General features: G+C 41.1%; 2 protein-coding genes across 3 annotated transcripts; both read right to left on the bottom strand.

Moving 5' to 3' along the window:
* Window positions 1–331: 331 nt before the first annotated feature.
* zmym4.1 (zinc finger MYM-type containing 4, tandem duplicate 1) lies at window positions 332–17,639 on the bottom strand. 2 transcript variants are annotated; one of them, XM_084918926.1, is made up of 27 exons: window positions 17,392–17,639; window positions 14,933–15,656; window positions 14,430–14,543; window positions 13,424–13,500; window positions 13,122–13,274; window positions 11,472–11,698; window positions 11,122–11,317; window positions 10,749–10,952; window positions 10,126–10,285; window positions 9,923–10,038; window positions 9,662–9,841; window positions 9,268–9,418; window positions 9,004–9,176; window positions 8,752–8,896; window positions 7,201–7,299; window positions 7,059–7,096; window positions 6,670–6,814; window positions 6,107–6,219; window positions 5,394–5,622; window positions 4,778–5,005; window positions 4,512–4,621; window positions 3,980–4,157; window positions 3,704–3,855; window positions 3,447–3,561; window positions 3,106–3,354; window positions 2,811–2,940; window positions 332–1,552 (listed from the first exon to the last, which is right to left on the bottom strand). In XM_084918926.1, exons 1-27 carry the CDS (start codon window positions 17,452–17,454, stop codon window positions 1,330–1,332), a joined length of 4,692 nt encoding a protein of 1,563 aa, XP_084775052.1. In that variant the 5' UTR covers window positions 17,455–17,639; the 3' UTR covers window positions 332–1,329. The 2 variants fall into 2 exon arrangements, with proteins under 2 accessions (XP_084775052.1, XP_084775054.1); XM_084918928.1 differs by lacking the exon at window positions 17,392–17,639 and adding an exon at window positions 17,102–17,380.
* A 1,028-nt stretch (window positions 17,640–18,667) lies between these two features.
* LOC146363357 (uncharacterized) lies at window positions 18,668–25,224 on the bottom strand. The gene is made up of 2 exons (XM_084918970.1): window positions 22,701–25,224; window positions 18,668–19,211 (listed from the first exon to the last, which is right to left on the bottom strand). Exons 1-2 carry the CDS (start codon window positions 22,940–22,942, stop codon window positions 18,668–18,670), a joined length of 786 nt encoding a protein of 261 aa, XP_084775096.1. The 5' UTR covers window positions 22,943–25,224.
* Window positions 25,225–25,320: the final 96 nt, after the last annotated feature.

Below are 25,320 nucleotides of genomic sequence, written 5' to 3'. Positions count from 1 at the left end.
GGAAGGGATAGGATGAGATACTGAAAGATGATCCACTGTGGTGACCCCTTAAGGTTTCACCCTGGTTCGATTTAAGCAACAAAAGGTAGATCTTTTAGGTTCACTAAAAGATCACGGTTTGGGCTGAAATCAAATCACATTACAGATTCTGTCGAGACTAAGAGGCAGACCTCTCCCACAGGTGCAATTGTAGAGTCTCAAAAGAAAACAAGTGTTTTGAAGAGTTTTTTTTTTTTTTTTTTTTTTTTAATTCAAAATGAACATATAATAGAAAACACTCAAGAGAACCTTGGCAGCCATACTCTAAGGGGGTTAAAATAATCTAGACATACACAAACGGACAGCTTTATTTGCTTTCATATAATACCAGAGCTCATTATGCAAAAACTCACTGCTTTAAGGTTTGTTTAGTATGAAATCCCAAAATGAGTTTAAAACTTTAGAGTTGTAGGCTTTTCTCTTCTCAGATTGCTTGAAAGTCATAATGAGGGATAGCAGCTACCTAACATTCAAATCTCAAATTTCTTAAAATGTAATTGAATCACTTCCAAAATCTTTAATCCCTTCAATCAGGCACCAATGATGATTTTTTACATTGTTCGATGCTGTAATTTCTTTTCAGATTGATAAGATCCTTTAAAGTATCTGAGGATTATCTGTTAACCACAAAACACAACGTGTGAATTGTGTACATTTTCAACGTTTAGCATCACAACTTAAACAGGAATCTGGAAGAAAAATCAATCAAATCATGATTCAGGTAAAATCTCCAGTCAGATGTTAAAACTGTGTTTTCTCAAAGTGAGATTGCAACAATTCTTGAGGTGTGCAAAAGTACTGACCCAGGAAATATTCTAACTACTGCAAACACAGACGTGTTCATTTTGGCCTCTGAGGTGTGAATGTAGTGAAACTAACAATATGCAGCTCTCTATTCGGGACCTCCATCACTCCGAGATGGAGGGCTAGCTTTAGAAAAACTTGGAAGTCCAGTGTGCACAGGAAGGTCAGGAATCATAACACATGGAAGGAGATAAAAGTAGTATTTTCCATAAGACACAACCACATAAACACAGGAGGGCAGCTGCGTGCCCTGCTGAGCAGTAAACAGTCTTTAATGCTGAGCTGAGTCCAGCATCTCAGCCTCACCTCTACATAAGCGATGTGAATCGGAGGTTCTGTCCAAACGTGCGTTTGAAATGTGACTCTTTGCTGTTTCATACTGCTGTTGTGAATGTTTTCCTGTCCGTTTATGTTCAGCAAACATTTTTGATAATATCCAAACATTTACATCACTAGCTGCAACTCCGGTAAAAGGTCACTTCACGTTCACTCCGAATCCTCCTCCTCCTCGGGTATAAACGGTGGGTCATCGCTCGTCTGCTGCTTTGTGTCGAGATGCAGCTCTCTGACGGTGAGGATGCGGATGAGCATGGCCTCCATGGTGGTGTCGTCCAGAGCGGTGGAGGAGAACCACAGCGGGCTGTTGGGGACACAGCAGCGCTCGGGGTGCAGGTAGAACATGTTGGTTCGCTGCTTAACCGACTCCGAGCTGGGCGGAAGAAACAGGAACAAAGAATTAGATCAATGTGCTGATAAATCAGAGTAAAATGAGGGACGGCCAGTGGACCATCTCAATCCAGCCCTCCACATCCAAACAAGAAACAAACTTTAAAAGAATCAATGAGAGGCAGGTTTTATGAGTCTTTACTGACATTTAACACTTAACCTTTTATTAGTTGTGCAGTAGTGCAGATCAGGCAAGTGGCAAAAAGTCAGGTCATTTAAATGTCATGACGCTTAATATTTCAAGTGTAACTCATTATCATATTTAAATGAAATAAATAATAATATTTAAAAGTAACATAGAAAAAAATAGAAAAAAAGATATTTCAAGTCACGTAATCAGTGTATTTGGCCAACTGGGAAAATATTTTGGCACGGCTACTTCATATAACTTTATATAACAAAGAACAGAAATGAAACAATATGATGTCACAAGTAAGAAAACTCAGAGGTTAAGTTCAAATTTAAGGACATGAATGAGAGGAAGGTAGTTAAATGCAGAGTCTAAACTTCTCAGGCAGATCCTTCCAGAGCTTCGGTGAAAGTTTAGCAGAGGAATACGTCCGTCCAGCCTGAGCATGAAAAATCAAGATAAAGTTTGGCTGAATCTGGCATATTTACAAGATGCATTTGTGTTAGTTAAAATCCTTCTTACATAAACAAATATAAAACTGGAGCTTCTGTCGCGATGCTGAAAGTGATGTGATCTCTTCTTCTTGTCTTAGATAAAAGTCTCTGCTTAACTGAGCCCGCTGAGTGAGTTTTTATTTGTACTTTTTAAAATACTGTTTTTAGACAGTTTTGTGAGCTACTCCTGTAATATCAGGTTTTAAAATCTGTCAACAAACAATATATGTGCCACAAAAAAAGAGACTGTATCTCAGGAGCTGCATTTTTTTAACCAAGTAGCTGTTGCAGGCTAAGAGGCCCCTGCAAAGGTCGCCAGTCCGTTACAGCCTAACACAGATAACTAACCTCACCTACAGCTAATTTAGAAGAAGCAAACAATCAAGTTTTTGTACTCTGGAAGGAAACCTACACAGGCACAGAGAGAAAATACAAACTAGACACTGAAAGATTAAATAAATATACCTATTTAAAATAAACTGAACATAGCAGTTATGTGGGAAAGGTAATGCAAGATTATTGTGCAGCCATTTACTTCACTAAGTTCACGTGCTGAAAGCGGAGTCCAACCAGTCACAGATCCATCGCGAGTGCACCTGTGGTTGTACAACACTCACCACTTTGAGAGGTAGAACTCGTAGAGTCTCACGGGACAGCGGAGAGGGTTCTCTGTGTTCTCCATCATCTCCAGGATTTCTTCTTTACTCTCCTCCTCCTTCCGCTTCTTCGCTGGGCCACCCTCTGCATCTGAAGAGGACACATACAGACAGTGTGCAAGTTTCAGGATAATTTGTACATGAAAACAGTCAGAATCTGTTTGACTGCTAATTTTAGGTGGACTGTCGACTCTTAACTGCAAAATCAACGCGTTTAGCTCTGTGTGTTTAAATCTGGCGTTCTGCACGTTGGTACCTGACTCCGCCTCGGGTCCAGACAGCGGTGGGTAGAAGCGCAGGAATGTGGTCTTGGTGTTGTTTAGATTGGTTTTTGTGCAGCGCATGACATGTGCAAAGGACAGCTGACGGTGCTGCTCCACCTTGGTGAAGCCAAAGTACTTGCAGCAGAAGAAGAGCAGAGTGTTGAGGAGGACGATGGGGGAGTACGCCCCCAGCTGTTTACAGTCCCACAAAAACTCCTCCTCCACACGGGAGTGGATATAACCTGCAGAGGAAAAGTGACCCGCTGTAAATCTGAGCAAACAGACGTTCGTTTGTGTAACACTGACAGAGACAAAGATGGTGTTGGAAACTCACCACTGGGTGTGATTGAAGGTTTGAAACCTCGCAGCAAGTTGGTGAACTCAGTGGAAAACTTGTTATAGAAGCGATCCATGAAAATGTTCTCCACACGACCGTTTTGAAACAGGTACTGCAGAGAAAGACAAAAAGTTTAGAGAACCAGGAAAGTAAAGGAAGTTTGGACTATGTTAGAAAATGGTTATAAATATGATGACATGTATATCTAAGTGTATCCATATTTACACTTAGTTTCTCTGAGAAAAATGTCTTGCCTGTTGGATGCCGAGGCAGAGGTAAAACATGGTGTCGGGCGAGTACGGCTCTCCGTTTGGTCGTTTCACCTCAGCGATGAAGCAGCAGAGGCCGTAGCTGAGCTCAGCGGTGGTGCAGCTAAGAAGATCCTCCTTCAGCTCCAGAGGACGCGCTGACATCAAGATTAAAAGCCATGTTTGTTTGTTTTTAATTATAAAGTCTTAACAGAGACAGGAAAGTCAGAAAATGCAGGAAATGCAGTCCGAAGTGCTGCAGTGTTCAGTATTCAGACTTACAGCCAAAGCGTGGATTCTCCAGGTTGGGCTGAGTTTGCCTCCACTGGATCCATCGCTTCCAGGCATCAACTCCATAGTCACTCTTCAGTTTTGGGATTTCTACTTCCACGGGCTTTTTGGAAGTACTCTTTGCCGAAGACGTTTCAGCAGCCTTAGACTGACGCTGTGGCTTACGACCCTGTGATAACATATAGAGGACGCATTATGGGTATAATGGGGACATTTTAGACAACACAGACCAAAGACATTCAAGTAACAAGTCTTGCACCTCTGCAGCCTTCTTTGATAAAACCATGCTGGTTATTTTTATGTCCCCATCTAAAGGAGGGAGACACTTAAAACTTTCATTTAAATAAAAAAAAAGAAGGAAAAGGTTGAAAACCTACTATGTTATACTACTACTACTGTTTCCTGTTTTGACACATAATTATGGGTGGAGGGGTCACACAACGCCATCTTTTTGTTACATCATCTCCTTCTCTAATGTTTTGTTGCATATAAAGCCAGCTTTAGATATGTAAGCAGCAGTTACCCTCTTCTCTCTGGCTTTCCTGTGAGCTTGTCGTCGTACTGGAGCAGCAGGCGGGGGGCTTGGGGACTTGTTGCACTGCTCTCTTTGTCTGGCCATCCTTTCCAGAGTTTCTGGCAATGACATGACATCAAACATGAGACTAAACGCGCAAAAGCCCAGAGCAGATCTTTGAAGGGGTTACAGTAAAAATGTCCAAAGAAATGTAGATAAACTGGAGATAAACTCCCTGAACGCCCAGTATTATGGATGTATGCCTATCATCTCACCAACAGTGAAGTCGGCTTCGATGTCCATGGGAGGCGGACCAGGAGGTGGTGCGGGCTCGGGCTCACTGGGCATGCCCACAGATACATCTAAAACTGAGTTGAACTTCTCGCTGGCGTAGGTTTTACTTGGCGACAAGGGCCCCGCGTCAGAGGAGGCATCCTCCCAGCTGTTGAGGAAAGTGGCCAGTTCGTCGGTGTCCAAGTCATCACTGTAGTTACTGACATGGTCTACAAAACAACCATCACAGTGTCTGTTAGTACAGCATGACTACACTGTTAATAACACCAAAAATATCTGTATGGGAATAAAATGATGCAACTTTGACAGATAACTTGGATGAAACCCTAACATGTGCACGCTGACGTTATTAAAGTTAATTAATTATGCATTTACAAAACTAAATTATAAATATGACAACATTTCTTTAGTTTTAGTCAGTTTGGTCAAATATGTCAATACTTCCTTCAAGAGCCACTGGTGCACAAACAAAATTAAACTTAATAAACACAAAACTACAATAGCTTTAACTGTTTAACACTGTAATATGATCGCTTGATGCCCTTGAGTACCCCCTACTTTCATCTTTTCGTGGCCTCACTAAATGTTTCGTCTCACCATCTGTGACGGGTGCTTCTTGCTTTTCAGGCGTTTTCTTCACCGCTTTTTCCTCTTTGCACGTCTCCGGCTTGTCGTTGTTCTCGTCGTCTTCGGCCACCATCTCCGCCATGAGGATGAGTTCTGCCTCGTACGGATCGGACGGGATCTTCTGTTTGATCTCCTGGATGGTTTCCACAATGCGCTCAGCACTGTCCATCGTCACAGGAAGAAACATTGGCACAGGAAGCTGAGGTAGAAAGAAAGAAGGAGCTCATGAGTGGGACCTTAGTAAGGGCAAAAACAAAGCTGAAGATTAAAGGAGTGTGTAATGTAATTTATCCATGGCGAGAGCCTATCCCAGCTGCCATAGGCAAGAGGCAGGGTACACCGCAGACAGGTCGCCAATCATTTGAACATCCTGTCTGAATCAAAATGCTATGGGTCACAGGGTCACGCCTATGGTTCATGTGTAAATATATATGCCCATTTGTTGAGCTACATGTTTTACTTCTTGCTGTTGTTTTTGTTACAGTGTTACAGTGCATGGTTTTGTCACAAGCATGTTAACAGTTTCCCAAATAAAATCCATCTTGATCTTAATGTTCCTCATTTTAATTATTCTAAATAAACCTTAAAAAGACAAATGTAAATTCTAAGACAAAAAGTCATGGGAAAAATTTGAATTAATTAGAAATAATAAAGTTCCAAGGTGGTTGCATTGTTAGACATACAGGTAACGGCAGGCCGACAGGCTTGGGAGTGCACTGGCTGTACATGTTCATGGGTACAGGAAGGTACACCGGCACAGGAACAGGCAGGATCACCATTTTTGGGAAGATATCATCTACAGAGAGAAAAAAAAAAAGGGAATAGTAGGTGTGATTAGATAAGGACATGGCACAGAGTTTGCTCCTGCAGTAAGTATGTTTAAAGAGGAAGCATGTACAGTGTGCAAAGACAAACAAATACTTCACATTTAGTCTTGTCTGTAAAATCGTGAGCATACATTAGTGCTCTGCCCAGAAAGTTCAAACTTCAAAGCATCAGTTAAGCATTTGAATAAGATTCCTCTCCACAAGCATTCGCTTTCTTCATAACAACATAAGCTTAGCTGATTATGACCCTCACCCTTTAACCTGTGTTTGTGACCCGAGCATTAAACGCTGTGAAGTGCAGCTAGCAGCAGTAATTCAGCTGTAATCAATCAGATTGAACAGCTATTTGAAGATTTTTAAACACAGAGTAAAGCGGAGGTGTTGCCCTGACAGAGACACTGCCTGTGTGCTTCTTTTACCCGTCTGTGCCTCCACGTCGACCGTCTGCGTTTTGCAGGAGACTCCTTTGTTCTGCACCAGCGGTCTACACAGCAGAGCCTTGTTCTTCAGGATTTTAGTTGGGGGAGGAGGATGAGTCTTCACCGTTTCGGTCTGAATGCTGATCTGAAGGACAGAAAAATTACAATAACATCTCTAAAGTTACTCATCTGTAACACTACACGGGCTACTTCCTTCAAGCTAAAAGTGACTGAACTAAATGTCCCAAAGACTTCCTTTTAAAAGCACAAGTGCGTCATTTCACCTAAGAAATATATTTTTCATAAACATAACTTACACTGAAAAAAAAGGAATTGGAAAAAATACAACTGTATACAAAAAGAATAAATGAATTAAAAAATGTACTTACGTGTCCAGAGGTCTTTGACTGAGAGTTTGATGCTGTACCTGCAGAAAAAAGGCAAAATATGAAACTCGTGCAGCTACTGATGATTAACAGTACAAAATGATTTCTTTTTACTATCTTGCGTGTGTTTGTTTTTGTTTTGTACTTTGTTGGGCACTTCTATCAGAAGTGTTAGCTTTTCCTTTTGGCGTGCCAGCGAGCGAGATGACGTTGGCGATCACAGGTGTGGCCTCTCCTGTGCTGGCTGAAAGCAAAACAGCAACAAACTTAAAACATCTCAGTAGGAAGTCGCTCCCGACTTCTTCCTAAATCTTCAGAGAGAGGCATTCTTGGTCTTACTTTGTGACCCAGTTGCAAAACATTTTTTAGTTTTTCTAGTTTAAGAATTAAGTTGTGGGGCTTTACAAATTGTGGCAGCACTCTTTAATGCATAGAACTTGCAATACCAAAGTATTGATATATGTATGTGTGGATGTACAGCTGTATACACGGGCATATATTGTCTTCCCATGACCTCATAATATTTTGTCTGTTTTGTTTGTTTGTTTTCTGCATAAAAATGTTCCTAAATAAATAAAAAGTATCAAAAAAAAAAAAAAAAGAATTAAGTTGTGCACGACTAGTAAACATTTACCTTTGTTGCCTTAATAGTTAGTACCAGAAATATTCATATTTTATTAAAGAACAACAACAGTTAACAGCTGGTGCCAAACATGCAGTCCAGTGTTGCAGCAGCTCAGTTTTACAGTCTTGCATGCAATGCAAATGTTGCCATCAGATGATGAACGAAACAGTCAGTGCCATCCAACTTCACATTGACTCATTCATGGAGATTATACATTACACTGCAACAACTGTGCATGCGGTGGGCATCAAAGAAGCCGACAGTGTTGTCTCGAGCGGTCTGTGTCCGCAACGCAGTATGAATCTAGGCCTCACTGCCTCTTTGATTTACCACATTAGCATTTCTTGATGGTCTGTCTTTACAGCAGCACAGTGGTTAAGGCTGTGGGGTCACAGTAAGAGCTCTGTGAGTTTTCTGTGAGGAATTTATATGTTCACCATGTGTCTGTGTGGATTCTCTCCAGGTGCCAGTTTCTTCCCACAATCCTGAGACGTGCATGTTATGTTACATAGTAATTCTAAATTGGCCTTAGGTGTCAACATGACCACAAATGATTGTACATCTCTCTGTGCTAGCCCTTAACATCAAACTGGCTTATATGTGACGCACCATGTTTTGTAGCCACTCAATCAAAAGAAAGTAATACTTCACTTTACTACAGTTTTAAAGACTGCTAAGGAAAGCTTAGCCAAACTCATCAAACCCAAACTGATTTTATCAAAAGCAGCAGCTTCAAAAGTCATTAATTAAACTTTAAACATGTCTGAATAAGCCTCACTCTATTCCAGCTGTCATAGGGTGAGGCAAATTACACCCTAGACAGCATGCCAGTCCATCACAGGGCCGACTCAGAACCTCACACTCCTGAAACCAGTTTATATTTACTCCAACACTTAAGTAAAACAGGAGGAAACACAGAGACTGGGAGAACGCACAGGTTCCACACAGAAAGCTCTGCCCAAAAAGGCAGATCAAACCGGTGAGGCAACAGTGCTAACCACTACACCATTAAAAAATATATAAATCAGATAAAGTTACAGATTCAAACAGGGATAAAAACACGGTATGCACCTTTCACGACCTCACCCTGCGTGGCCACTGTCTCACAGCAGAACTGCAGCAGACAGCTGAGGTCGCAGAAGTGTTTGACTTCCCCGAGCATGGGAAGGCTCTGCTTTAGCTTCCCTTTCCGCCCACAGGTGTCGCACTTTGCAACCTGAGTGGAAAAGCAATGTGTTTACGTGGAGGAGGAGATCATGCTCACAGAGATGGTCGCTTTGGTGTAAAACTATGATTTTAATATCTTTACTGCGGTTTGCTTACGTGGCAGAACAGCATGGTGTACTTGGACCTGCACTCCTCCGAGCAGAACTCCTCCGTCGAGCCTCCGTACTGCGCCGTCACCAGCTTCTTTGAAACGGAGTGGCAGTAAACACAGGAGTGACAGTGCTTCCCCCAGTTTTTACTCAAGTCGTGTCTGAACAGGAGCTTACAGCCTGGACACACAGAAAGGACTTAAAATAAATACAGATTTCAGAGCAGAATCGGGTTCTTACAGCTGACGAATCGATTTCCACGACTCCTTACCGTCGCTGCAGAAGTAACAGTCTTTGTTGTTGACTCTCTTCACGTCTCTGGTGATCTTTTCGATCATACAGTACTCGCACACACTCGTGACGTTGTTGGCTTTCTTAAACTCGTGAGAACAGTCCACGCTGCACAGAAAAACCATCTTGTCCTGCACGCACACACAGAAGGTACAAATCATGAGAAATGTCAGCCTGAACGGACAAGGTCTATTTTCTGTGTTAATTTTCTTGAAAGTGTTGACAAGACTTTACCCGTGAGGACCAAAAGCATTTCAGGTCCTCATCCGAAATGCCGTGACTTTTATTTAAAGCCCACGGGAACACTGTAGTGGTATTACTGATCTCTAAATGTAAAACTTTCCACTCATAATTTATTTGTTTCCATTAATTACCTTAATCTGGATGAGCTCAGGTTTAAAAGTGATGACGCGGGAGCACTGGAAGCAGTTCACTTTCTGGGACACTTTTGTCTCCTGTTGCACTGGCGTTGTACTAACGGGCTGAATTTGGGACGATCCCATGGGCAGCTTCGTAAAAACATTCACCTGCTTCTGCGACTGCTTAAATTTTTCCTAAAGCGCAGAAAAAGAAACAACAGAACTCTGAAATACCAGCTTTCTTAGGTTTGTCTTTAAATAACTTTAAGTAAATACCTGAAAAGCCATGACACACGGGAGAGTGCAGAAATTCCTGATGGAGGTATCGGACATGGCCAGGTGGTAGGACGGTACGCTGTTTTTGCCACAGTTATCACAGTTTATCCGAGCACCTGAAACCAAATTAAACCATCATAAACAATCATTTAACAAAAACAAGTACAAGGTTTAATCTTCAATGAGAAGCTGGTATCGCGTACCTGAAGAACTAACAGTCTGGACTTTGTACGCCATCACACAGCTGCTGCTGCAGAAAAGATCCACAGAGTCATCACTGTTTTTGCTGTCCACCATTTCTGCCACAAAGCGGGCGGTGCGACACATTGTGCACGGCTGGGTCATCTTGGTTATCTTGCTTTTCTGTGAATTAATTTAAAAAAAAATATGAGGCATGTTGCAAACAACCTCAACCGTTTTAACTCTCAGAGTAAGAAAGAGGAGGCGAGAAAGTTAACTGGCTTTGTTTCCCACATGTGCTGACACTCACTGCAGGCATGCAACTTTAAAATAGTGCTAAAAAATTTAACTCTTTCCCCTATAGAGACGAAATCTGAAGCCCCCCTCTGTTCTTTTAATGAACAGTTTGGACACCACCAATAAAGTTTGCAGGTTTTTCAAAGGGTAGCTCCACAGGCAGAGACCACCCTCTGCCTTCTGAGTTACTCCAACTGGGCTTTCAAGAGTTCAAATGAAGACTAATTCAAAATAAATGTATCTGCAATGAATTCTGCATAAGCGTGTTATCAGACTACAGCATCAAGGTTTCACAGATGACATGTGTAGGGTCAAAACAATAAGAGAAAGCAGAGAACTGTTTCCATACCTCTTTGTATTTCCCCAAACAATCCAGGTTGCACACGGTTTTGCTGCCCTCTTCCAGCTTCAGCATGAGCGGTTTGCTGTGGCAGTACGAGCCACAGTTGGCGCAGCCCGCCATCGAAAGGTTATTTACTGTACGGAAGCGGTTAAAGCAGGCGTCACTGCACATCTTGTGGACAGCGCCGCTCAGTATCACCTCATGTTTGCTCTGCAGAGAGATGACAAAGAGCAGCACAGGTAAAGAGTTTTCACACTATCAGCATAGTTTCATATGGTGGAAATAATGCACGAGACAAGGAGGACATTTTTAACACGGTTTGGATAATTCTATATTAAATAATTGAAATAATCATTAGCGGCAGTTCTGTTCAACTTACGACACAGTATCTGGTGCACATGCTGCAGAGTGACTGTGGTACAGTCTGTAGAGCTTTCACAGCAACAGCAGTTTTCCTGAAGTTGGAGACAGTTTTCTTGTAGTTGAAGGACGTCAGGCAGATCTGGCCACAGAACTCTTTCATGAGTCCTTTGAGATCCGGAGCCAGGATGACGTCTTGAGGCCGAATTATCAACCTAAAGGAACGGGAGGAAAAGAGGCCAAGGAGAAATCCAAATTCAATCAAACTACAATGCAGTTTACTTTGAGGCGTATCATTGGGTGACATTACTTCACCCATCAAACAGTAGTAATAACAGTAGTAAGCCTACTCTAATCTGCAGAACTCACTTTTGGCAGTTGTGGCAGATTTTAGTGGCTCCCCTGGCCTGAGACAATGAGAGGCAGGTGGTGGAGCAGAAGAGCGCTGGAGAGCCCTTCCTCTGGAAAGCCGTCTGTCCCTTCATCAGGTTCTTCTTACAGTGAGCGCAGTACATGTGCGAAGACGGTGGGCTGACGATGGGCAGCGTCTGCGTTTCAGAACTCTCAGAATACACGGATCCGATCCTCAGGTCCTCCTTTCAACATGAGAAAAACGTCAGTAACGGTTCAGGGATTCAGGCTTCATTCTCAGAAACTGGACCCAGACCAGATCCTGACTGATGATGTTATATATTATTATATTATACTAGCAGCAACAGATTTTCTCTTTGGTGTTCCCCAGGTTTCCCACAGCTGTGGACTTTTCTAGACATCAGCTAAGGAGATCCACGTGACAATGAAAATGTCCAAGCTAGTGAGATCTGACACTAAACAGTTTTAAACCTGCAAAGTCCAAATGTGACAACATGTCATGTTCTGCCACCAAACCTATCACTTACACAAGTAATCATATGTTTGCAGCTGGTTTCCTGCTGCTGTTAACTCCATGTAAGAAAGAATAATTCTCTTCTTCCTTCAATTTCCAGATTTCAGGTCTGAAAAGGTTTTAATGCTGCAAAGTAGTGAATTAACCATCTTTTATGGTAATGGTGTAATACTGGTAGAAATATGTTGCTTTAGGAACTACATGGATATTTCAGGAAGTCTAGTTTGAGGTACAGATCTGTGAGTCTGAACCTCTTCCTGCACTCTGGTTTATTACAGGAGTGGGAAACGCACTGCAGGTTTTCGATATCACCCTGAATCAACACACCTGAATCAAATAACTAGTTCATCACCAGGCCTCTGGACATATTGATATTGATTTAGCCATTTGAATCAGCTGTGTTGGATCAAGGACACATCTAAAACCTGCAGGACACCGGCCCTCGAGGCCTGGAGTTCCCCACCCCTGGTCTATTAGACTCAATGTCGGTCATGCCAAGTATACAATAGCCAGAATAAAGAACTGATGAAACGAAGAAACCAGTAATTATCCTGAAATATGCAAGTTCATGTGTGAGTCTACCTGATCTTGTCCCAGTTTTTGTTTTTTTTTTGTCTTGGTATCATTGCTGCTCACAGACTGGCTCCATACATACAAGTTACCCCCTCCAACTATCACAAGCAAGCCAGAGGACAACCACTCTCAGTGTTCTGGGTCTGCTGCAGGGTGTCCGGTCATATGGACATGCCCAAACCATCTCAAATTCTCAGATTCTGAAAAATTCTCCTCCTCCATAGATGCAGGCCTGTTTTCCCTCTGTCGTTGTCGTAACTTCCACCTTTTTTTGGGACCACTCCATCATACTCCCAGCTCGTGTCAAGTGTTCTTTTGCAGCCACTTTGGACTCTTTGTTTTACACCTTTGCACTACAGACATCATGTGCCTCTTCCTTTCCAGCCTTTTTGTTCACTACATGGGTTTTGAATATCAAATATTTCATTTCAGTAACTGCTGTTCCATCTCCCAAGGTTTCTGCAACTGTCTCCACACCTGATCGTTGCGTGACAGCTCTGCATACGCTTGCCAAATCTAATAGCATAACTCCACAAATCCTTAAGCAAAGTGTGTCTCACCCTTGCAGTATTAGGCTCATCTTTCACACTTGCTGTAGAGGAACTGGACATTAGAGCTTGTTCATATTCCTCATCCACCGGCTCGTCCTTCACAGTGACCAACGGAGGTGAAGGTGACAACTTGACACTTTGGGTTGAAGTGTGCAGCCTCTCCTAGAACAAGGAGTACATGTATATGCTGTTTATTTTGACGGAAAGCTTACGGTGACAGCCTAATCAATAGTTTTCGATGAACTTTCACGTATATTAATAGAGCAGGTAAGAAAAGCCTGAAACCTAAATTCTATCTTACTTCTACTTACAACGTCTAATCTCGGTATAGAAAGCTTGACGACTTTCATGCCGTTCAACATCATCGCTGGTGACGAGCGGTCTCTTCCTACAAGAACACATGAGCAGCGTGTGAGCGAGTGTAAAAGGAAGTGAACACAAAAACATGAAGAACATGAATGAATGAAAACATTCACAACAACTGTCACTGTGTCGGACAAAACAAAATTCATACTGAACCACGGTCTGAGTGTTAAGATATTTAAAAAAAAGATTGTGTTTTTAGTGGCTCTATAGTGTCATGGTTTAATCATTAATTTAACCAGTCAATGATCCCTCGTTTAACCCTGGGAGGAGACAAAAATACCTCCAGGGTTGCTTCAGGAAGGGAACCTGGTGTAAAACGCCTCCAAATCAAACATGCTCGTGAATAACAGAGCAGCCGAAAAGCAGCTTTATGTTGGGAGTGAGCCATTAAACTCAAAAATATTCAGCAATGTTAAATTTTATTCAATGTTTTCTTAGTTGCACAGTTACAACATTTTTAACCAACTAAGAGCCAAAATGCTGAGATGCTTGTTTGCCTTTGACCATTTCAGAAGGGACAAATACTTCCTTTATTAGCGTGTTCCCTTTTGACTGCATGTGTAAACATAACAGGTCAGCACACAGCAGCAGATCTGTATCACTTTATTTGATGTATATCTCTGCATTTTAATTTCTATCAATAACAAGAAAAAAAAGAAAATTGGGTTTGTTCAGTCACATTTGAAAAGATCTTTGGACTCTAATAAAGCATAAGTATTTCACAAAGGTTCAGTCAGGATAGTCATTTCATGTGAACCGTACCATTTTAGTCTTGTTATATACAATTTAGGATGATTTTTTTATGTGTGTGGATTTCTAGGGGTTTTTTCTGTTTAACTATTACAAATTTAATGAAAATATTAATATAAAAGTTTATTCTGCTGCCAAGATTTTCCACATAATGAGATTTTAATTTCGTACTATTTGTATTTTGGCATTAAGATCACCCACCTGTACTTCCTGTGGCCTCAGACGATGGAGACGAGCTGGACTGCATCAAGTCTGAAGTTGTGGGTTTCACATCAGCTTCCTCCGTAACAGAGTTACTGTCCTCCGCCACTGAGGCTGTGGGAATTTTAAAACACAGCATTTAGTGGGATGATGAAAACTACGCCTTGTTGGGAGACTTTCTGCCATGCTGTCTTTAAAGGAGGAGTGAAAGCATTTCTAAAGCTCAGTGTGCTCTGACGTGGACTCGCAGAGGGTTGCAGGGTAACAAAGGTCAAAGGGTCTTTTTAGAGAAGCCTGTCTGCATTTAAAAGTTACAAAATGTTTGCAGTGGTCACTTTTTAGGAAATACATTTTTGGCCTTTAGCAGATGAAAGAGTGTCAGAGTAGATGTTTTCTCATATTTGCTGATATTAAAAGTTTTATTTATTTATATAATTTCCTACAAGATCATAAAGATTCTATTTTGCATCTACAAATCTACCAATCAAAGAGCATCTTCATACCTGTATTAGAAGCATCAGGTGAGCGGCTGCTTTCCATATCCTTCAAGTTGTTCTGTTCCTCCTCTTTCATCTGAGCTTCCTGCTCCACCTGATCCACTGTACCGATGTCCATCATCTCATCGAGTTCATCGCCCGCTGTCAAAACCTTTGGTTTACAGCAGATGGATGACTCCTGCTCTGTGCAGACTTCCTCCTTAGTGTCATTGCTTGTGTCCATGTTTTCATCAGTGTTTTTTATTTCTTTCTCCTCCTCACAATCAGGAGCTGCGTCCATGCATGCATCCTCACTGACATCTGCTACTGCAGGGCTTTCCTCTAGGCTCTTATCCTTCACTGCAAGATCTTCTGCCTTTGACTCAACCCCTTCATCAGATATCAACTCAAGACCCTCGTCACATTTCACCTCAGGAGCCTCTTTTTGGGGCTCTGTGGTGCTACCTGGCTCACCATCATTAACCGTAACGGTCTCCTCTGTCTCCTCTGCAGAAAAAGCTTGTGATGGAGATGTAGAACCAACAGAGTGGATCACCTCGGTCTCAGTTTCTTTAAGTTCTGCTTCTTCACTTTCCATGTCCTTTTCAGCAGCAGCAGCATCATTATCCTCTTCCCTCTCTTTGGAAAGTTCATGGGAAGATTCATGAACGTGTTCTGTTTCTCCAGCGTCCACCAATGCTGCTGCTTCTGAAACTGCCTCCACAGCCTCTCCATCGGTCCCTTCTGTTACCTATGATGGACAATAGACAGTTTACAGAACGCACAAGTCTCTGCTCTGTAACTAAGCCAATCACTAATTTCCACAATGGACAAAAACAGAACAATTAGTTCTGCAATTTCTAGATTTGCACTTCTATAAAATATGATATGCAGCAACAACTGCGAATCTGAGAATTCAATTATTTTTATTGTCATTCCAACAGATGTATTTACAGGCAGTAAAAGTAAATTTTGCACTCAGGTTCTGGTTAAAAGCCAACATAAAAGAGAACAGACAAGAGCAAGATATACAGAAACAAAGAATACAAAACAACAGAAGTGTGTGACGCAGAGACCAGATGAAAGCTGACCAATAAAAACTAATTTTAGAAACCAAACATTTATATCTGCACTTCTTGCATAGCTGTGAGTATTTTATGCTGTGTCCGTTTTAGTGTTTTGAAAAGAGACTTATTTTAAAGACCCAAACATTTCTGTCACTCCTTGTGCATGGTGGGGTTTTAAAATAATTAAAACACTACAGATACATTTAAAATCTTTACTTAGCTACGCAACTCAACCAGATATGCTTCTTCTTCTTTTTTTTAGATATTCACTCAAGACCGAACATGACTGTGTCTAAGAGTTTCAAAACCACAGGGCTGTGAAATATGAGCTGCACAAAACCTAAGTACGGCAGGAAACACGTCCCACCACTCTATAGCCAAATTTAAACAAGGTGGTTGTTGTGCAGTTAATAATAAAGCTCTAAAATCAAAACCAAGTACAGAAATGTCTGCCAAACACCAGTTTAAAAAAAAAGACTAAAAAGCTGGCTGTCTCAGACCTAAAATATCCATCTTTGCTGATACTGAATTCTCCTGCAGACTCATAATGCCCGTGATGCTTCACTCTTCAAACTAAGGTGTTTGAAACACAAGCAGAGGAAATGGTCACACCGCAGGGATGTGCATACCACATTAATATAACCTCATTTTAGGGATATAAAAGCGCTACCATAAGCTGATCTGAAGCACTAAAAACACCCTGAACTGCTTCCATGTGCAGCAGGATCAAGCTCAGCAGTGTCCGCTTCACTGACTATATCGTGTAATTAATTAAATAACCTTTAAAACTATCAGTAGGGCTAGTCAGTGCTCAGGTTTGGTGCAGGTTAAAGACCCGACCGCATTTTGCGAAGCTAAATTCTGCAGCACGGATTTGTGCAAAGTTTAGCAGCCTAAGTTTGCAATAGAGGTACCTTATCGGGGACCATTTAATAAACACGGGGTGTGTTCCACACACATATATATACACACACACACACTCAGTACAGATTCAATGCAAAGGTTTAATTTCTGTTTTAGGCGTGCAGCAACACCATAACAAGTTAGCTTACTACAGCGTGGCTGCTGCACAGAGGTTTGACAAATGGCTGTAATACTCCGTTAGACTGTAGGTAATGGGTGTTATTACCTCTGTACAAGTCACTTCCTTGGAGTTAGCCATGTTTTGTTGATATATTAATTAGCAGACCTGTAAAGAGAGAACTACTAGCTCAGCCTTTGCTAAGCTAACGCTAGCCTGCTTACAGATCCATGCAGCTACGACTGCGGTTAGTCTGCCTCCGTGTTTTCACCACGCAGTAAATAACCTCTGCACATGTTAAATATCCGCTCTGTTTGTAATTCTTTTGGATGCAGATATATGATTTTAAAAAGTGTAGTTCACCGCCGTAACAACGTGCACAGAATTACCGCGCCGACCTGCACAGGAGTCACTTGATTGGTGGTCAGACGTTCGCATCCGCTAGTTTCCGTATCGGCCATGGTGGTCCCAAATCACCAATTCTTTGAGTTTAACAATAAAATGCGACTAAGCAATGGTAAACAAACTCCAAAACAGAAAAACGTTTCAAATGCATCCCCTTGCTACAATCATATGCGTCCAGTCCAACAGGACCATTTGTTTTCCTTCTTCTTCTTCGGTCAAGGTCTACCCCATCTTTGGGGTTGCTTTTCCGCCTCCTAGTGGCAAGAAAAATACTACAATGGTGGGAGCCAAAATAATATGTATCTCACCCAAATAGAACTGCTATTTGTATTTGTTGGTATTATAATAATAAACTTTATTTTGTACAGTTTTTCAAATGTTACACATTTAAAACGTCTTCACAGAAATAACCAAATAAACACCAAATAACATAAACGAGGCCAATGAAAGGTAAAACATTACAGTAAGTGAGAAATTTCTGAAGTAAACAACAGTTCAGGAAATTGGTTTTAACTAAGCACCAATCTTGTACGCCAGTAAAAGTAATTTTATCAATACACAACATAGTTTACATTGTTATCAGCAAATTTCTGCTGTTGACAGAAACAGGGCGGTAATCGCACTTTGTGCCTTCATGTGAATAATGTAGAAACACACTAATTTGCATACACAACACAACACACATGTTGGACTGTTAAAAAGAGCACAAAGGTTTTTATTTTAAAGTTATACAGTCTGTTTTATAGTTTTGAAAGAAAGAATCTCTGACTGTATCTGCATGATCAAGATTATTTGCTATAAAACCATCAATATATATCAGCATAACTACATTTTATTTTCTGTTAGTGGCTCATTAATCTGCAAAACCTTACTTTTTTATGCATTTTTTTCCTATGCTATCTTGTAAAAGAAGAAGAAATGAAGAGTGTAAAAAATGTAAACATGACCAAACCTATGCAGACATCAAATCATAGAAACCTAGTTTATCTACAAACTTCGTCATGCTCAGTCATGTCCAGCGCTAATGTACAGTTCAGTCTGAAGGTGTCGGAGGTCAGACCTCTCTGTCCGGATCTTCCAAATAACAAAGGGAAAAACTGGGCACTCTTCATGGGTTATTACTATGTTGAAACCTGGACAATCTATAGATCATCCAAACAAGGTAATCTGACGTAAATCCTAACAGCCACAGACCTTTAAATAAAAAAAAAGAACTGATAATAATGCAGACAGGGCTGCCCTTGGACTACAATGGAGGAATCATTCATGTCATGTGTGGGGTGTATTTGTTTTTGGTGCTTCTTGCTGGAGCTTCAGAGAGGTTATCTTGCTGTCGAGCTCATCCATGAAGCCTTCGTCCACAGACTCCCTGTCTGCCTCCTCTCCTTCGGCCTCGCTGGGTAGAAATACGTGAATCTGTGTGCGAGCCGGACCAGCAGCCGGGCGCTGACTGCAGGTCAGAAGGCAAGGCTTCCCAACCACAGACAAAGGCTCTTCCTTATACTGGGAAGCTGAAGGCCGGAAGTCACCGTGCAGCATGTCTGAGCTCAGGGCCAGGTTGTGTGAGTGGCGTCTCACTGGTCTTGGCCTCGAGCTCGGCTGGATGGCGTGAGAGAAGTGAATAAAGGTCGGTCGACTGCAGCTCGAGACCTCCTGGTGGGGCTGGCTGGTCTTATAGGGGAACACAGAGGATGACTTGCTGAATGAAGGACGCGGTGGTGGTCGTTTCTGTAAAACACTGGGGCGACGGTTCAGAGAGAGTTCCTCGAACAGGAGGTTCTCATTTGTGGTGAAGAGGGATGGTTCACTGAAACTGTGGAACCAGACGGAGAGAAAAAAGGAAATAATTTTCAGTAATGCATATTACTAACAAGAGTAACAGTCTTCAGCCATGTTAGTGGCCCTGTGAGGGTATATTCAAAAATGAGTGACAAAGTGAGACGGGCACAAAATTACGAATAAAATAATAAAACAGAGACATTAGAAACTGTTTTTAATAGGTGTGCCAATAAATCCTAAAGCCTGAACCATGAAATAATTACAGAAAAATTCAAATTTATTCTATTTTTAAAAACATTAATGTGCATATATGAGTTTTAATTGATATCATATTTGCTGTATCTGGCTTTTCTTTTAAATTATTGCTTAAAAATGTATTTTGCTATTTTTTTTCAAGGTTTTTTGAGGGAAAGAAATCACACTAATGATGTAGAAGTCTCAAAAATTCACAAAAACTGTATGTATCAAATGTCATACACTAGGAGGGAATGGCTAAAGTTCAACAGGAGAGATTTAGGAGCAAGTTTAGCAGCTTTCATTACACAGGCAAAAAGATTTTACGTCTTATAGCCATTACAGCATAAACCCCTGGTTAGTGAATAGCCCCAAATCACAACAACAGTCACCTTAACGCACCTTATACTGTAAGGTACAGACTCTACAATTATACAGAAAACCCCCAACAATCAGACAACCCCTTTTTACAGGAAGAAACTTCCAGCAGAACCAGGTTCACTGATTAAGTGTGAGGATCATCTATTCAACTCATAATTTACAAACCCCACAAAGCAGAATAAAATGATTTGCAAACCTCATAAACCCTGATTTTATTCACAATAGATTCACAATACTTAACACAGAACAGAAACTAGAAACTGAGACCATACATTCATCAGAAAAAGGTTTATTGGTGCCATAAATCCAATGAGCAGGTGAGTCATTTTTTGCACTTTTTGCTAAAGGGGGTGAGACCCCCTGCTGGCACGGCAAAGAAAGTGCAGGTTTCTCACAAGCTGCTTTTTTCCTTTATTTATAGTCTATATACGGACAAAACAGTGATCTCCTTACCAAAAAGAATAAAAACATAAACATAAAAATAGAGGGTCAACAAAGTCTGCATAAGTATTGATTTTCTGGGGACAATAGACTTTGTATACAGTTTGTAGCAGACATGCAAGCAAGCAAAACTTAAGGACTTACAATGAAACAAAAACAGAAACACAATTTTAATAAGATACTAATTAAAACAACAGGCCTGTAAAAAAAAAAAAATCAAAGAAGAAGAAATTAAATAAAAGGAAAATAAAACAAAGCATCACATAGTCAGATTTAGTGTGTAAAGCTACAGTTTTATCACCACTTTAATGTGTTGGTGTGCTAATTTCACTCAGATCAAAGTGCTGCACTGACCAACTAACTCTTTTACTTCTATTAAGGATCCTCATTACTCTACTGCTTCATTTATACACAGTAAGATGTATTTTTTCTCAGAGGGATTCAACACACGCACACACACACACACACACACACCAGAACTTCCTCTTCATTTACTTGGTGGTTATTCAAAACCTGCTCTGCTTGGGTAAGCAGATGCCATCAAATACTCTGCTGGACAGTGAGGGAGGTGTGTTTAAGAGCCTGAAGTGTGTGTTTGTGTCTCACTCAGGTTTCGCCCTCCTCTGAGCAAAACACCACTGGGTGCTGCATCAGGCGGTAGATCGGTTTCCACGCCTGAGATTTATGGCACACTGGGCTGCGGCCCACATGAAGCCATCAAACTGGGTCGCTTCTGAGAGGAAACAATTCCAGTGTAATTCCAGTCAAGCATCCACTCCACGCTTTAACAGGCACTTTTGCTAAAGTGAATAGTGGAGATGACACACACGGCGGGATTAATCACTTTCAAAGCCACAGCTGCATGATTGGTACTGAAGGTCAGTGAGTTACCAGGACATCCTGGTATCATTTACATGACGGTTTTAGTGTTTATGTTATTAATACACCTGATGTTCCTTTTCCATAGGATTTCACCTGACTGATGGATAATAATATAACTCTGAGTATATAATGTAAATAACCGAAGCCTTCATTCTCAACCCGGGGTCCACATCTTTAGTACCACATACCATTTGTATCTTTAGATGCTGGGTATATATAAGAATCCATACATAGAAAACACATAAACCTTACAGATCCTACATTTACAGCTCCATATTTTTATTCTTGGACTCTATTAGACCAGTCTTGCAAGACTCACAGTTAAAATGATCGTTATTTATCGAACACTGGGTCTCGGTGAAAACCCAAATCTCTCCTTTTTGAGATCCTTTGCTTTTCTTCTCAAACAGAAGGTTCGAACAGCAGGTGGGTGAAGCTTCTCACAGCCAGAGCTGTCCGCTTGTGATGACTACATTAGTTACATCCCTTCTCACCGACATCACAGAGAGCCAAGAGCAGGAAAAAAGTGTGCAACTGAGCGTTCAGAGCAGCCTGAAGCCCGAGCTTTAGGCTCACAGGGTTTCCAGCTGACCACTGAGCTTCACGTGTGCAGAAAAAATCGTCAGGACGTGTACTTTTAATCGCGCAATTCACGATTTTCACTTCGGAAGCAGTTTTATGAGAGTAGGTCAGTGAATCTGAACTTAAAAAACAAAAGTACACTTCAAGGTTTAGTCACAGTGTGCAGTAAAACTGCAAGACTGACCCTGAATGACCGTCCTCACCTGAATAAGGTCATGACTTTGAAGAGGCCCAGTCACTAATAACTGTACCTGTTATTAGGAGAGTTTAAGTTGCTTCTATCTGTTCATCGGTACAGGATGCCAACATGCAGGACCTACAGTCTGAAAAACTAATTTGTGATCTTTTAAATAATTGACTTATTTTTTTAAAGTTGCTTTTTTTGTATATTTATTGTATATTTAAATTACATTTAGCATTATTGTTGTGGGACTTCTGCTGACTGTACAACAAAAATAAAGACACGCTTGATTGTACTACATATACCGACCTCATTATTTGGATATTTTCAATATGATCATCCACCACTTTAGCAGTATGCATATAATGAGTGTAACAGAAAATCAGGAAAGTATAATCAGTCACTTATAATGTCAGGTAATGCTGATAACACAAATTTCAGCCAGAATTTATCTAAACAGCTCAATCTAGAAAACAACAAAGAACAACATGTTTAAGACTTCATGTTGATTTTATTCTTTTCATTCATGAGGAAAAATGTGCAATACTGCAGGCGTCACTGACACGAAACTAAAGAGAGGCTGAGATCAGAATAACTGGATACAAAATAACCGAATGACATCATTCCTCCTCCGAAAACATGATGCACACAAAAGAGATGTGTAACAATCTAATTCATGTATTAATTAGTATATAGTTTTATTATTTATGTGAATTAATCTCCACATTATTGTCATTTTACATTGTTTGGACTTTGACCTGTCAGAATGCATCAAGAAGGTTAAGTTATTTCTACTTCTCCTTTTGTTTCTTTACTTCTTACCTGAGACGAGCCATGCTGCTTCGCCCGTGGGGGCCTTTGGCTCCAGCTACGAGCGAGGGCAGCTTCAGGGGGGTTTTAGCTGCCCTGTTTCCCACCGCTGAAGGTGGAGGGAGGATGGAGCCGGTGAGCAGGTAGGTCTGGACCAAAGCTCCACTCCTCTGGGCGCCTCTCTGCCGCCACGATCCGCCGGCGTCCAAACCCAGGACAGCTGTCGGGGGAGCAGCTCCAGCAGTGCCGCTCATTTATCTGTGAGTGTGTTACACCTGCAGGAGAATACACCTGAAAATATGCTCTCTAAACTAATCTAGACACTGATTTCTGCTGCAACACATGAAGACTAGTGAAAGTGATAGCATGGTCACGAGGTGGATGGTAGATATGGCTTCACCTAAAGACCTGGATCTATAGCCTGCCTGTCTACAGGCTGCGGGGGGTGGATGAGGAGGACATTGTACCACTTCTATCTGTGGGCAGCGGACCGCATCAATGATGCAGGGCCATTAATGATGCATGAATGGAGCCGGCCAGGTGGACACTACCGACTCTCCCTCGCTCCTTTTCCCTCTTCACCAGGTCGGCTTACAGTCAAGGGAGCAGGTGGTAGGTGAGGAAGTGTCCAGGAAACGTTCATGTGAGAGAATAAACTGGGACCCTGGTTCGGTGGTGATCCCAAACAGGAAGCTCTTTTTTCAGAAATATATTTGTGAAACCTATTACTTGTTCTCTATGAAGGTTTGTTAATATTTGTTCTCTTGGATTTGAAGCATGTATCCAAGAGAGAAAGTCCACGTGAATATTTTTTTTGGAAACAATATCATGTCTGTCTGAGCGTTATCCAAAAACTTTAACTCCTTCTGGGAAAACAGTGCTCCTTCACTGGCTGTTTATTTGGCTTTGTATGTCTGGTATATTTAATTAAACTTTAAGCTTCAGTTGCACAACAGCAATCTGACAGCTTATATTTATTAGATGTTTTCATACAGAAAGCATGAGCTGCTTAGAAAATAAGAAGCTGTGATGTAAATGAATAAACCCAAGTGTATATACAGTTAACTGGCATCATTTAATCATTGTTTATTTCATCTCACGATTTCAGCATCACAACATTTTCTGCTTTTAAGTTATTTCAGTAACTTTTATTCATTTTAATGGTTTCGAAATTTAAAAAATGTATTTATTAATTATATTTATTTATTTTTGATAACATGTGAGGTAATAATGTTTAACACAGTGAATTTATGCTGCAGTAGTTCCGTTAAAATTTAAGTAAATCTTTAATATTTGAGACGCCGCTATCCGTTTTGTGTTGCCCTGATGCTTAAGATCACAAACCGCTGATTTGCTTGTTATTATTATATTATTATTATATTATAACAAAAATCTAAATGATCAGTATAAACTTGAACACTTTCTCCCTAAGACAAATTACAGAATTATGTAACATGCATTTCACAAGCTTAGTTGCGAGACAAAAGGTGAGTTATTCACTGCTCACATTATCACAGCCCCATCGTGTAGGTTAAATACTGTGCCAATAACCCCTCACATGACCTCTGATTCCAGCTTTAGGCCCAGCAGAGTCAGCACCGGTCCTGTTTTTAATGGAAATGCATGGAAGCGGTCCTAGACTGGGCAACAGTAGCACGGTGGTGGGAAACAGGCATTACAAATCACACTCATGGGTCCATTTCTGAGAATTGACAACCATTAGCGAAAGTAAAAAAAAAAAAAGTCTTCCAGCACCAAACCGCACTGACATAATGCCGCATAGCAAACTAAACTTTCAGCCGCAGGGTAAAAGAGGACAGCATGTTTTTGATCTTGTGGGGGATTAAATCACACTGGATCATGTCATTGTTTGGTTTTGAGTTTCATTCACACCGGTTTGCCTGAAGCTTTTTGTAAGACATATTTTAACCCTCCATAGATGCTCTGGCAGGTTGAGCTCGGGTGACTCATCTTAGCACTAATTTAAGTCAAGTTTACACTTTAATTTGTGTTTTTGGCCTTTAGGAGCCTGTTTTTGTGCCAGGGTGGAGCTCAGGTCAGACAACAACGATCCGACACATATTCAGATTGTGCCTTCAGACTGCTCCGGATCATCTTGCTGCTTCTCGGCTGGACCTGCTCCAAGACTGACAGCCAATACTTGAGATGCAAGTGTGGGCCAGCAGCGGAAACCTTGCACCTTTAGCCTTAATTGTAATTGGACTGGACTCCTATCAGTGCTTCACAGCTGAGGCACTGAATCCAGCAAGTAGGCAGGCTGCTCAGTCCACCAGGAGTTCAGTGAGTTTGATGAGTGATTGCAGGTTTTTCCTGGCTCTGAATCAACCTCTGGGACCTGTCTACCAAGTAAACATCACTAGTTTACAGTTTTCTGCCATTTCCAAGCATTCAATGAGTAATGTGTACTGTAACACTTGATTAAATTAACCCTAATGACTTTAATGAACTACACTACAGTGCTGGTGGTTTTCCTTTTCCTTTTAGAGAGCACCAAACCTCAATTTAAACAGAAAAACAGTTTGACATCTCATTTAATGCAATTTAAATTTAGTGTAACGCTTAAATGAAACTAACTTAGACAAAACAGGTAATCAGGTGAAAAGTAAGACAT

The sequence above is a fragment of the Perissodus microlepis genome, chromosome 22, assembly GCF_051167445.1.
Source record: "Perissodus microlepis isolate ML-2025 ecotype Zambia chromosome 22, ASM5116744v1, whole genome shotgun sequence".
NCBI classification, from domain to species: Eukaryota; Metazoa; Chordata; class Actinopteri; order Cichliformes; family Cichlidae; genus Perissodus; species Perissodus microlepis.
This window is presented reverse-complemented; position numbering and strand designations above follow the sequence as displayed.